The sequence below is a fragment of the Tamandua tetradactyla genome, chromosome 4 (genome assembly GCF_023851605.1).
Source record: "Tamandua tetradactyla isolate mTamTet1 chromosome 4, mTamTet1.pri, whole genome shotgun sequence".
NCBI lineage: Eukaryota > Metazoa > Chordata > Mammalia > Pilosa > Myrmecophagidae > Tamandua > Tamandua tetradactyla.
In genome coordinates, this window is record NC_135330.1 from 126,758,483 (window position 1) to 126,773,138 (window position 14,656).

The 14,656-nt window shown below is 34.6% G+C and overlaps 1 protein-coding gene across 1 annotated transcript in view; it reads left to right on the plus strand.

The window, feature by feature from the left end:
- Positions 1 to 14,656, plus strand: part of TDRD3 (tudor domain containing 3) — a 269,944-nt gene that overhangs the window by 132,136 nt on the left and 123,152 nt on the right. Inside the window, 2 exon segments of the mRNA XM_077158398.1 lie at positions 5,846 to 6,006; positions 8,653 to 8,798. Coding sequence (XP_077014513.1) covers positions 5,846 to 6,006; positions 8,653 to 8,798 — 307 coding nt within the window.

A 14,656-nucleotide genomic window follows, 5' to 3' on the forward strand; every position in this document is an offset into this window, starting at 1 on the left:
AAGTTTATCCTGTCTTAAAGCTGCATAATATTCCATCGTATGTATATACCACAGTTTGTTTAGCCACTCTTCTGTTGATGGACATTTTGGCTGTTTCCATCTCTTTGCAATTGTAAATAATGCTGCTATAAACATTGGTGTGCAAATGTCCGTTTGTGTCTTTACCCTTAAGTCCTTTGAGTAGATACCCAGCAATGGTATTGCTGGGTCGTATGGCAATTCTATATTCAGCTTTTTGAGGAACTGCCAAACTGCCTTCCACAGTGGTTGCACCATTTGACATTCCCACCAACAGTGGATAAGTGTGCCTCTTTCTCCGCATCCTCTCCAGCAGTTGTCATTTTCTGTTTTGTTGATAATGGCCATTCTGGTGGGTGTGAGATGATATCTCATTGTGGTTTTGATTTGCATTTCTCTAATGGCCAGGGACATTGAGCATCTCTTCATGTGCCTTTTGGCCATTTGTATTTCCTCTTCTGAGAGGTGTCTGTTCAAGTCTTTTTCCCATTTTGTAATTGGGTTGGCTGTCTTTTTGTTGTTGAGTTGAACAATCTCTTTATAAATTCTGAATACTAGACCTTTATCTGATATGTCATTTCCAAATATTATCTCCCATTGTGTAGGCTGTCTTTCTACTTTCTTGATGAAGTTCTTTGATGCACAAAAATGTTTAATTTTGAGGAGCTCCCATTTATTTATTTCCTTCTTCAGTGCTCTTGCTTTAGGTTTAAGGTCCATAAAACCGCCTCCAATTGTAAGTTTCATAAGATATCTCCCAACATTTTCCTCTAACTGTTTTATGGTCTTAGACCTAATGTTTAGATCTTTGATCCATTTTGAGTTAACTTTTGTATAGGGTGTGAGATACGGGCCTTCTTTCATTCTTTTGTGTATGGATATCCAGTTCTCTAGGCACCCTTTATTGAAGAGACTGTTCTGTCCCAGGTGAGTTGGCTTGACTGCCTTATCAAAGATCAAATGTCCATAGATGAGAGGGTCTATATTTGAGCACTCTATTCGATTCCATTGGTCGATATATCTATCTTTATGCCAATACCATGCTGTTTTGACCACTGTGGCTTTAAGGTTTGACCAATATGCCTTAAAGTCAGGCAGCGCGAGACCTCCAGCTTCGTTTTTTTTCCTCAAGATGTTTTTAGCAATTCGGGGCACCCTACCCTTCCAGATAAATTTGCTTATTGGTTTTTCTATTTCTGAAAAATAAGTTGTTGGGATTTTGATTGGTATTGCATTGAATCTGTAAATCAATTTAGGTAGGATTGACATCTTAACTATATTTAGTCTTCTAATCCATGAACATGGTATGTCCTTCCATCTATTTAGGTCTTCTGTGATTTCTTTTAACAGTTTTTTGTAGTTTTCTTTATATATGTTTTTTGTCTCTTTAGTTAAATTTATTCCTAGGTATTTTATTCTTTTAGTTGCAATTGTAAATGGGATTCGTTTCTTGATTTCCCCCTCAGCTTGTTCATTGCTAGTGTATAGAAATGCTACAGATTTTTGAATGTTGATCTTGTAACCTGCTACTTTGCTGTACTCATTTATTAGCTCTAGTAGTTTTGTTGTGGATTTTTCTGGGTTTTCGACATATAGTATCATATCGTCTGCAAACAGTAATAGTTTTACTTCTTCCTTTCCAATTTTGATGCCTTGTATTTCTTTTTCTTGTCTAATTGCTCTGGCTAGAACCTCCAACACAATGTTGAATAATAGTGGTGATAGTGGACATCCTTGTCTTGTTCCTGATCTTAGGAGGAAAGTTTTCAATTTTTCCCCATTAAGGATGATATTAGCTGTGGGTTTTTCATATATTCCCTCTATCATTTTAAGGAAGTTCCCTTGTATTCCTATCTTTTGAAGTGTTTTCAACAGGAAAGGCTGTTGAATCTTGTCACATGCCTTCTCTGCATCAATTGAGATGATCATGTGATTTTTCTGCTTTGATTTGTTGATATGGTGTATTACATTAATTGATTTTCTTATGTTGAACCATCCTTGCATACCTGGGATGAATCCTACTTGGCCATGATGTATAATTCTTTTAATGTGTTGTTGGATTTGATTTGCTAGAATTTTATTGAGGATTTTTGCATCTATATTCATTAGAGAGATTGGTCTGTAGTTTTCTTTTTTTGTAATATCTTTGCCTGGTTTTGTTATGAGGGTGATGTTGGCTTCATAGAATGAATTAGGTAGTTTTCCCTCCACTTTGATTTTTTTGAAGAGTTTGAGGAGAGTTGGTACTAATTCTTTCTGGAATGTTTGATAGAATTCAGATGTGAAGCCGTCTGGTCCTGGACTTTTCTTTTTAGGAAGCTTTTGAATGACTAATTCAATTTCTTTACTTGTGATTGGTTTGTTGAGGTCATCTATTTCTTCTTGAGTCAAAGTTGGTTGTTCATGTCTTTCCAGGAACCCGTCCATTTCCTCTAAATTGTTGTATTTATTAGCGTAAAGTTGTTCATAGTATCCTGTTATTACCTCCTTTATTTCTGTGAGGTCAGTAGTTATGTCTCCTCTTCCATTTCTGATCTTATTTATTTGCATCCTCTCTCTTCTTCTTTTTGTCAATCTTGCTAAGGGCCCATCAATCTTATTGATTTTCTCATAGAACCAACTTCTGGCCTTATTGATATTCTCTATTGTTTTCATGTTTTCAATTTCATTTATTTCTGCTCTAATCTTTGTTATTTCTTTCCTTTTGCTTGCTTTGGGATTAGTTTGCTGTTCTTTCTCCAGTTCTTCCAAGTGGACAGTTAATTCCTGCATTTTTGCCTTTTCTTCTTTTCTGCTAAAGGCATTTAGGGCAATAAATTTCCCTCTTTGCACTGCCTTTGCTGCTTCCCATAAGTTTTGATATGTTGTGTTTTCATTTTCATTCGCCTCTAGGTATTTACTAATTTCTCTTGCAATTTCTTCTTTGACCCACTTGTTGTTTAAGAGTGTGTTGTTGAGCCACCACGTATTTGTGAATTTTCTGGCACTCTGCCTATTATTGATTTCCAACTTCATTCCTTTATGATCTGAGAAAGTGTTGCGTATGATTTCAATCTTTTTAAATTTGTTAAGACTTGCTTTGTGACCCAGCATATGGTCTATCTTTGAGAATCATTTTTTCTTTTGATGAAGAAAATGTTAATTTTATTGCAATATTTATTTTACGATAACTTTTCTTTTGTCTTCTTTAAGTAATCCTTTCCCACCCCAAGCCCAAAAATATATTATCTGATACATAAATTTTAATGTTTTTATTTGTCTATAATATACTGGCCCTTGATTATGTTTTTGGTAGTATAGGAATCCAGTTCTTTTGTTTCCATATTTAATACCAGCTTTACTGAATTGCTCATCCTCTTTCCAGTGAGTTGTTTTGCTTGTTTTGTCCTAAAACTAATTTTTTACATATGTTTGTTTTTTCCTGGGTTCTTAATGTTTCAATGATCAGTTTGTCTTTCCTTGAACCAGTTTTGGTATGTTTGCATTACTATAGTTTTGTAATAAATCTGAATATTTGGTAGGGCAAGTCCACATGTGTTGTGCTGTTCGTGCTATACTGCCTTTTCCTTTCCAGATCAGTTTTAGAATCAGATTATCAGGTTTCTTAAAGTATGTTGGGGTTTTGATTGAAATTGCCAAATTTTCAGATCAGCTTAAAGACAGTGGAGATCTTTATGATATGATACCACTAGTGATATGACTGAGAAATGTTATTGTAAACATTAAGAACCCAGGAAAAAAACAAACATATGATATGATACTGCCTCTCTGGGAAAATAAGAAAAAATAAAAAATAGAAACCTGATTTGTAGCATTTGCCAATTTCTACCATGACTGATTGTAAGCTACGAGTGTGATATCAGTGAACCTGGAATTGGGAAGAGATGTGTATAGTTGGTTCTTGTGAACCATTATAAGCCAGTTATAGCACACTACTGGATGTATCTCTTAATTTTTTTTCCATACTGTTTTATTATTTATTGAAAGTATATAAGTGTTGTATCTGTTTTAATATCTATTCCAAGAACTTTCTGTTTTTGTTATTGTAAATAGTGCTTCGTAAAATTAGTCTTAATATGTTTGTGGATTCTTTCATCTTTTCTGTATAAAATATCATATGTGATTTAATAATAAAGATGCTTCCGACTTGTGTGCCACAGGGACAGAATGAGTATACTTTAGTAGTTCTGGATATTAAATATTAATAAAACTTACTTAACTTTCTTACTAAGAGTTAAATAGAAGCAAATGTTTATCTCCCACTTCAAAGGATGTGCATTCCTTAGGACTTGAGCATCTTACTTTGGATTTCAATAAGTCTAGATTATTACTGACTGCAGAATAGAACGTTCTCCAATGATAAAAATATGTTCTATAACTGTACTGTCCAGATATAGAACACTTGAAATGTGGCTGGTGTGACTCAGGAAATGAATTTTAATTGCATTGAATTTTAATTAATGTTATTATCAATTTAAATAGCCAGATGTGGCTGGTGGGTCATATTGAACTGCTCAGTCTCTATATTTGTCAATGTCTATGCTAAAAGTATTGGGAGTAGTAATAAAGGGAGAATAGTACCATTATAATAACTATAACCTGCTTATGATTTAATTTAAATGCTTTTATTTTAATGGCATTAGCAAAAGCAAAGTTCATCCTGAATAAGCTGTTTATCTTGTTAACCCTTGTTAAAGAGTTTTGGGCTTTTTTTTCAATTAGGAATTTTTTCAAAACTAAAAAATAGATGCTATTTTAATCTCTTTTCTCATGTTTTCTACATCTAAGTGTGTTCCTTTGCAGGTAAATACTGTTAAATTTGGAATAGGAATTTATCAACTTGGGGACATGCTTACTTAAAAAATGAAGTATCAAAGTTAGTAAATATTTCATGTTTTCCTTTGCTGAAAATATAAATTAATTTAATTTGCACAGAAAGATTTTATTTAATAGACTATAACAACTAAAGTGGTCTGTTTTTCCTTTGTAGGTAAGATCCTACATACAGGTATAATAGGTTATCGTATGCGAAGTAGCACATGATTTTGTGTTAAAGTTATTTTTCAGAGATGTAAGCATATTTTACTGTCGTTTCTCAACTGTGCCATAAGCAATTAATAACGTAAAACTTTTAACTTTCTAGTTAGTTACTCTGTCAGTTTTACTTGTCTTTGACTGAAATGTAGCTAGAGAGAACATTTTTTCTTATTGCTAACACATATAGTAAGTACAGCATTAGATTTAAAATCATTATAAAAGATATGTGGAAATGAGTCATGCACAGCTCATACTTCTTGAATGCTATATAGTTTAAATTTGGGGGAATTGTAGTCTTCATTTATGCCAGAAGAGGGTGTACTTTAAGCTTGATGTTTTTTGAACAGAAGACATTCCTTTTAACTGCTGCAGTAAAAAAATGATGTCCCTTAAAATTACCAAGTTTTTAAATTCCAGAATGTCCCTTATTATAAATGAGGAAAGTGAAGACGATGGATATTTGTGAATGATTTAGAACACCTAAGGCTAAAAACATCCATTAATTTTCCTTATTTGAGAACTATTACTTTGATTTTTGTAGCTTTTTCTTGTATTGTTTCTTTTTGAAAATGAATTTCAAATTATAATATAAAAATTGTTATTCAGGAGACCCTTTTGAAGGAAATTTTATCTTTACCAAAGAGCTGATACATTTAGTTTCAGTTTTTTCTTTATATAATTGTAGTGAGCTTTATAAATCATAAAGCATCAACATTAAGGAAAAGAGGAACACTATATGAAGACAAAGATGTGACTAAAAAGTGGTTTTTATTCCTTTGTGTTTTCACAGCTTGAAGGTCCCTGTGTGTTGCAGATTCAAAAAATTCGCAATGTTGCTGCGGCAAAAGATAACGAAGAATCTCAAGTTGCACCAAGAATGCTGCGTTTGCAGATGACTGATGGTCATATAAGTTGCACAGCAGTAGAATTTAATTATATGTCAAAAATAAGGTGATTGACCCTTTATTTTGTATATTCGTTACAGAGTGTTTTAGGTATATTCAAAATGGATTTGGCTTTAAGTAGTTTGAAAAGAAGCAATGAACTCTGAAGTACTTGTAATTTTTCAAAAGAAATAGCAGAGCTTTGTAATTATGCTTGAGATACATAGAAAAATAGTTAATAATAGAGCTAGTTACTTGTTTCTTCAATGTTAGTTATAAAAACAGAAATTTAAAGTATTCTTGCATGAAAAATAATCTTTTCAATTTTGTCATAGAAAATTTCAGGTCATTCAATTTCCTGGAACAAACCTAATTTGAAAAATATGTTACAGTTTTTTCTTTAGGAGTTAACTTAGTAACCGTGTCCATCACACTATTTAGTGTCTAGAAAGGTGTTATAAGCTAGTGAGTTTTCTTAGGAAATGATGGAAGTCAGGGAGGTTCATGGACTCTACCTTCTAAGATGAGGAACTCCATAAGGAACAATTTTCCAAATCCTTCTTTTGACTGCTTATGTAGGAGCGTTTTAGAGTCATATGTATTGTAATGGAGAAAAACAATGGGAAGGAAAGAGAAGTGTCTCCTTTATCCTCACTGTCTATATTAGGTGAATTTGAGCTGTGTTTTCTTAAGTGGGAACTTCCACTGGACATTTGCAAGTTCCATTTTCTTTTGTTGTTAGTCATTTTATGTGCTAATGTTTTCCACTCTGGGTCTTTTGACCTTTTTCATTTGTTAAACTGTGTAACTACACTATCACCTTTAACCTTTCTCCCACTGTTTCAGGGTATTTGGGCTATGCCCATTCTAACTTTTTCATGTTGGAAGGGGCTGTCGATAATATGGGATAGAGGGGGTGGAACTAGTTGATGTTCTGGAGAGGCTGGCTCCTCTGCATTTCAAAACCTGTCTGGTCCAGGGACCCATCTAGGTTTCTAGAAAGTTAACCTAGTGCATGGAACCTTTGTAGAATCTTATATAACACCCTAGGTGTTCTTTAGGATTGGCAGGAATGGTTTTGGTTTTGGTTTGGCAAGTTACAATAGGTAGCAATGTCTAATTGAAGCTTGTGTACGAGTGATCTTCAGAGCATCATCTCAACTCTATTTGAACTCTCTCAGCCACTGACATCTTATTTGTTACACTTCTTTTCCCCCTCTTTGTCAGGATGGCAGTGTTGATTCTATGGTGCCAGGGTCAGGCTCTTCCCTGGGAGTCATCTTCCACGGTGCCAGAGAAGTTTTCATATCTGGATGTTATGTCCCACATAGAGGGGAAGGCAATGGTTTTACTTGCAGAGTTGGTCTTAGGGAGAGAGGAGCTACATACATCTGAGCCATGAAAGAGATCCCTGGACATGACTCTTAGGCATAGGTATGCTATGCACTTAACCTTTTTGACTTATCTCTAAACAATGACTGCAGAATCTACTGGATCCATTAAATGCCTAGAATTGGTAAAAAAAAAATAGTGTAACTGTATTCAGTGATTGCTGATATTGACATTTGATAGACATTTCCTAAGTTTATAACATTTACTACCCCAGAACTCTCTATTTAGGGAATGGATTGGATTAGGTAAAGCTGTTCATGACTATTTGATCTGTAAGTTGTATGTGATGACTAATAACAATTAAGCTTGGTGTCCTCAGAATAATTTTTACCAATTTATCAGTGTTACTCTGTGTGGGGCCTGTGAAATTTAAAAACAGACATACTCTATTTCTTATTATTTATGCTTTATCATCCATCTTTCTTCAATATAGACCCGTCATGTCAGTGCTCTCACTGATTTGTTTTTGCATTTATCAGCACATGGTGAATTTCATGAGCTTTTAAAATGTGAACAATGAGAAGTTATTTCAGCATGATTTTATCCTTTGTGTTATAGGGCATAGAACTCCTATTTAGACCCTTTTGTTGTGTGTAGGAGGAGGAGGGGGTGGATAGGAGTTGATGTTACTTCCTATTACTTTAGTATAAAATTATGTGATCAAATGGATTTCTTCCATTGTTCCCTTTGCCAAAATGTTGTTAGGGGGATAAACCTGTTCCTTTTGGTTTTGGTAAATGGAGCCATGGGTGTAATGTTTGCCCCAAATCTGTTAATATTAGCCTGTTGTAGAAAAATCCTTTTGAATTTAGTGGGCTCTAGAGTAACTCAGTTGATCTTTAGGTGATTAAAAAAAAAAAGCATTATTTGGGTAGATTACTATAGCTCATATTTATGTTAAATTTCTATGATTGTTACTATTTTTTATTAAAATTTAATATATAATATGGTATGTCTTTGTAATACACAGCGAAAAATTTGCAAATCTTACATTTGTATAGCATAGCATAGTTTAGAAAGTACTTTCATGCCTTTTATTCTGTTCATCTTTACCATAACTCTGTGGTGTGATTATTATTATTCATGTTTTTTTTTACATGCAAAAACTGAAGCTCATTTCTTATCATTTGGCTAGTAAATGACAGCCTTATCCCTGGGTCTTCTGACTCTATGGTGGTCTATTCACAATATAGCAAGTTTCTTGAAAAATGGTTTTGCTTTTAGTGAGGTTTGAAGAACTTAATTACTTTAAAATATGAGACAGAATTTAAGTTTTGTGGAGGAGCGTCAATATGTTTTAACTCTTTCTTTCTTGTTTTAGCCTGAACACACCACCTGGAACTAAAATTAAGCTCTCAGGCATTATTGACATTAAAAATGGATTCCTGCTCTTGAATGACTCTAACACAACAGTTCTTGGTGGTGAAGTGGAGCACCTTATTGAAAAATGGGAATTGCAGAGAGTAAGTGTAAACTAAGAAGAATGGTTTGAACTTTTAAAACACCGTCTTCATTGTATTCTCCATTCTTTTTAAATGAAATCTTCTCATAATAAATAGGAAAATTAGTCTTTTGTGTCATGTTTGAGAAGAACAGAACTTAGTGACCTTTAGATCACTTTTTCTAAGTATACTGTTCCTCTAAAACAGATGTTACTTTTCAGTATTTAGTACATATTTTTTAATATTGTACTTTACTGACAAATTTTCATAATTGTCAAAATACCGGTTATAAGCTATGTGTAATCTATCTGTGTAGAATTCTTCTTGCCAAAGATAAGTGTTTGTGTATTTACTGAACGTAATGTCTAGCTGCTAAGACAAATTTCATACGAGTTTGCTTAACAACAGTTGTTTATTGGTTCATGGTTTCAGGGGTTAGAAGGCATGTTTCCTCCAAGGGTAGGTATCTTCTGGCTAGCAAGTCTTTGGGGTTCCTAGACTTTTCCGTCACATGGCAGTGTATATGGTGATGTCTTCTCCTTTCTGCTCCATGTTCCATTGACTTCTAGCTTCTGGTTGCTTCCCTTGGCTTTTCTCTTATTTGAAGACATTATGCGCCCTTAAACTTGTCTGTTGTGTAAAATTAGCAAAGGACCGACCTAGCAATATTTCAAGCTTTTGGTATTTTATGATGCTTTACTCTTTCCTATTTTCTTAGTTTGGGGGATAAATGGATAAGGAGATTTAAGTACATTTTTATTCCTTGTTACTCATTCCTTAAAATATTAATGTGCTATATTTTGAGTTGCTGTAATATGGAATATAGTATTATGCCCCATAGTTACATTGTTTAATTAAAAATGGCACAAAGGCAAATAATTCAGAAGTAGCTTAATCATTTTACATGATATCTTATCTATTTTACATAGCTAGCCAAGTTTATGAAGTTGAATATTCTACCTATTTTATATGATCCTTTCATAAGTTGTTCTGTTGTACTTTTCTTATTCTTAAAGATTGTAAATGTGTGATAAATGTTCTTAAGTCAAAGCCTTATACAATTTCCCACAACCCAACCAGAACTGCCAGCTATAAAGTCAGTTAATCATTCTGAGCTTCCTCTCTCCCTCTGATATACACATATATACAGACACAAGTGTATACATACACACTCATACAGGTTAGTTGTACTTTGATAGTTGTCCCTAAAGTGTTGTATTATATGTCTGCATCTTGTTTCCTGAAAGCCATGTTAGTATTTCTTGTTAGGGGGTGATAACAAACTACTTTTAAAATAATTTAAAAGCATATTAATATGATTATAGTTTCCTTTGATTTTTATAGTTTTGATTTGGTAACCATAGCAGTATAGGAACGATGGAGAGGTAATTTACTTGAGCATCTGGCAAGTGGATGATCCCTACACAAATGTACAGGTAGAAATCATAAACCATAGAGTTAATTTTGGAAGTAATGGAACTCTAAACGTTCTTATAAAATAAATAAGGAATGAGAAACTACATGCAGATGTTTTGGCTGTAGCAAACTGAATAGAGAAAGGTGAAGTAAAGAAAAAAAATTCAGCGTTAAGTGTTTTGAATGTTTGACAAAAGGTAGGTTCTATGGGTGTTCCATAAAAGATAGAATTTCCAAAGTACTATAATTCTGTAACATTTTAGTGTCCCTGAATGACAAATCCATTTTGCTTCGTGCTTTCTCTTTATATGTAGACTAATTTTCACTTTGAGTTTTTCAACTACTGTATATTTTTACTTAGATTAGCTAATTCTCATTAATATATTAATGCTGTTTTTCTTCCTGCAGAAAATGTAATAGTGTTCTTTTTTTTTTTTTCCTATTACCTTCTTTACACATTATCTCCTCAATTATTTAATTACATCTCCTTTCTTTCCCCCCTGGGTTCCCTGCATTGTTTTTGTTTATATACTAACTTTTGCTTAATTCTCTCTTCTTATTCTTTGGTTTCTTTGGCTTAAAAAAAGAAATATGACTAATAGTATATTAACAAATAGCTACTTTTATTAGGTATCTTTAGCCTGGCATTTTACTGTGTTGTACTTTGCATACGTTATTTCTTTTACATGAAATGGATACATATCTTCATTTTATAAATGAAGAAATAAGAGTTTGGTTTCAAACCTAGGTGTATTGTATTTCAAAATCTACAATTCTTGTAACATAGCTCTCATCTGTCAGGTACATTTTTTTAGGTGTGTTCTTAAATACCTATATGTCTATCATTTTTTTATTTTTAAACTTTTTTTTATTGTGAAATATAACATAGGTACAAAAAAGAAATAGATTTCCAAGAACATTTTAATAAGTAGTTATTGAACAGATTTTAAAGTTTGGTTTGGGTTATAGTTCCATGATTTTTCATTTTTTCTTGTAGTTGCTCCATGACACTGGACACCAAAGGAAATACCAGTATAATGATTCACCAGTCATACTCATTTGTTAAATCCTATTTTCTGTTATATTCCTCCTTTTGAAGTGCTTTAATCAGAAAAGGATATTGAATTTTGTCAAATGATTTTTCAGCATCAATCGAGATGATCATGTGATTTTTCCCTTTCAATTTGTTAATGTGCTATATTACATTAATGGATTTTCTTGTGTGTAACCATCCTTGCATTCCTGTTATAAACCTCACTTGATTGTAGTATATAATTCTTTTAATATGTTGTTGGATTTAATTTGCTAGTATTTTCTTTTTTGTTTTTTTCCAGTCAGTTTGTGTTTTATTGACACCTTGATTCTCAGGTCTTGACTGCATATTTTCGAAGTGGGTACAACTGCTCCCGCTGCTGCTGTTTTTTTTGTCTTCAGGTTTTCTTCATGTTTACTGAACTTATGGTGCATGGCATGTTTTTTCTTGGGCTGCAGATCCTGGGGCTTATACTTCTTGCTCTTGTAGAACTTCCTGAAGTTCTCTTTCTGAGTCTGGTTAATGACGGTAAGAACACGGGCAATGGACTTGTGGACAACTCAGATCTTGGAAAGCTTGGATGCCGCGCCGCCTGTCATCTTCTCAAACAGTCAACTTTGGGTTTATTGAGTCTCTCCATTGTTCTTTTGTTCTCCTATTCATTTAACTCAGCTATAATCTTTGTTATTTCCTCTCTTCTCTTTGCTTTGGGGTTAATTTGCTGTTCTTTCTCAGGTTCATCCAGATGAGCAGTTAAGTTGTTGATTTTTGCTTTTTTTTGTTTTTTTAATATAGGCATTTAGGGCAATAAATTTCCTTCTCAACACAGCCATTGCTACATCCTGTAAGTTCTGATATGTTGTATACTCATTTTCATTCGTGTCCAGACAGTTACCAATTTCTGTAGCCATTTCTTTTTTGGCCCACTGGTTGTTTAAGAGTGTGTTATTTACTCTCCATATATTTGTGAAAGTTTTCGTTCTTTGGTGGTTGTTGATTTCTAGCTTCATTCCACTGTGATCAGAGGAAGTATTTTGAATAATTTCTATGTTTTTAAATTTATAAAGACCTGTTTTGTGTGCCAGCTTATGATTTATCCTGGAGAATGTTCCATGAGCACTGGAGAAGGATGTATATCATGGTATCTCAGGGTATAATGATGTATATATGTCTTTTAGGTCTAATTCATTCATCAAATTGTTTAAGTTGTCTATTTCCTTGTTGTTTCTCTATCTGGTTCTGTCCATAGAGGAGAATAGTGTATTGAACTTTCCTACTATTACTGTTGAAACATCTATTGCTACCTTCAGTTTTGCCAATGTTTGTCTCATTTACTTTGGATCTCCTTGATTGGAAGCATAAACATTTATGATTGTAATTTCTTTTTGCTGAATTGCCCCTTGTATTAATATATAGTGTCCTTCTTTGTCTCTTATGATATCTTTACATTAAAAGTCTATTTTGTCTGATATTAGTATAGCTACTCCTGCTTCCTTTTGGTTCCATCTTGTGTGGAACATTTTTTTTCCATCCTTTCACTTTCAATCTATTTGTATCCTTGTGTTGAAGATGAGTCTCTTGTAAGCAGCATATAACTGGATTATATTTCTTAATCCATTCTGCCTGCCAGTTTCTTTTATTTGGTAAGTTTAGTCTGTTAACACTCAAAGTTGTTACTGTAAAGGCATTTCTTGAATCTACCATCTTATCCTTTGGATTTTATTTGTCAGCTTTTCATATTCTTTTCCCTCTTTCTGTTCTTATCCTTTAATTACCCTTGTTTCTCTTCAGTTCTGTGCCTCCTCCAGACCTCCCTCATCTGTCTGTTTTTTTTGTTTTTCCAGCCACAGAACTCCTTTTAGTATTCTTGTAGGACTGGTGTCTTTTTACAAATTCTCTCAGCATTGGTTTGTTTAGGAAAATTTTCATCTCTTCTTCACTTTTGAAGGACAATTTGGTTAGTCTGAATTCTTGGCTGGAAGTTTTTCTTTTTCAGGATCTTAAATGTATCATTCTCATCTCCATAGTACCAGTTGAGTAGTCCAAACTCAGTCTTGTGTGGTTTCCCTTGCATGTAGTAGTTTGTTTTCTGTTGCTGTTTTCAGGATTTTCTGGTTCTCTGCAACATTTGACAGATTGATTAGTATGTGTCTTGGGGAAGGCCTATTTTGATTTATTCCATTTGAAGTTTGTTGGGCTTCTTTGATTTGCATATTATATCTTTTATAAGGGTTGGGAAATTTTCCGCATTATATCCTGAACTAATCTTCCTAGCCCTTTATTCTTCTCTTTTCCTTCTATGACACTGATGATTCTTAAATTTGTGTGCTTTCTTTTGTCCATTATTTACTTGAGATCCAATTCTAGTTTTTCCATCTTTTTTTGTCATTTGCTCTTTTGTGTGTCCTAAATCACTTGTCCTGCCTTCAAGTTCGCTTAGTTTTTCTTTCTCTTCCTCAAATCTGGTGTTTTGTGTTTCTAGTATATTTTTTATTTGGTCTACAGCATCTTTAATCTCTGTGATATCTGCTATTTTTCTATTTATTCTTTCAAATTCCTCTTTATGCACGTCTCATGTCTTTGATCTCCTTTAAGTCTCCTCTGATGTTTTAACTTGATCATTAGGCTGGACTATATCTGTCTGCATTTTCATATGCTTAGTGATCTTCTGTTGCCTTCTAGGCATGTAAATATCTTGAATAGGGTTACTTTGAAGTTGACTTTCTTCAGTAGTCTAAAGTTTTGTATTTGTGGGATGGGTGTGGAGCAGGATGTGGGGTGTGAGGTGGGGCACAACAGTGCGGTTACAGGTTGCAGTGCAGGTATAGGCATAGGTTGGTGCCTTTGAGCTTGTGGCGCAGGGATGTAGGTGTGGGGTACAATGCAGGCAAGCCTTGGAGCGTAGGAGCAAGTGGCATAGGAGGCACAGAGGTAGGGTGTGGTGGGAACTGGATGGGGGTAGCTGTGTTTAGGCATGGGGGCTTGTGTGCAGGCAGGTTGTGAGTGGGCTCAGGAAGCGTGGGGGTTGTGGATATCAGTGTGTGAGGTACAGGACACAGAGGCTAGGGCATAGGGAGAGCAGAGTGCAGATGTGTCGTTGTGCAGGATGAGGGGTCTCGGGGGACCTGGTTGGGGATGTGTGAGTGTGCAGGGATGCAGCACAGGTTGCAGGGTTGTCAGATGTGGGTCAGGAGTGAGTGATGTCAGGTGGGCAGGGCCCTGTAATGGGTGCACAGGTACAGGGCTGTGGGACAAGGGTACATGCATGTGCAGGGCAGGGGCTGTGTGGCACACATGCACATGTGAGCACCTGCCAGGGGCAGGAGGAGGGTGCTTTTGCTGGGGGTTGGGGTTAGGTTGTTCACGTATGCAGTGTAGGAGGGATGGGGTCTAGCCATCAAGAGGTTGGTGCATGGATGTGCATGTGTGCAATT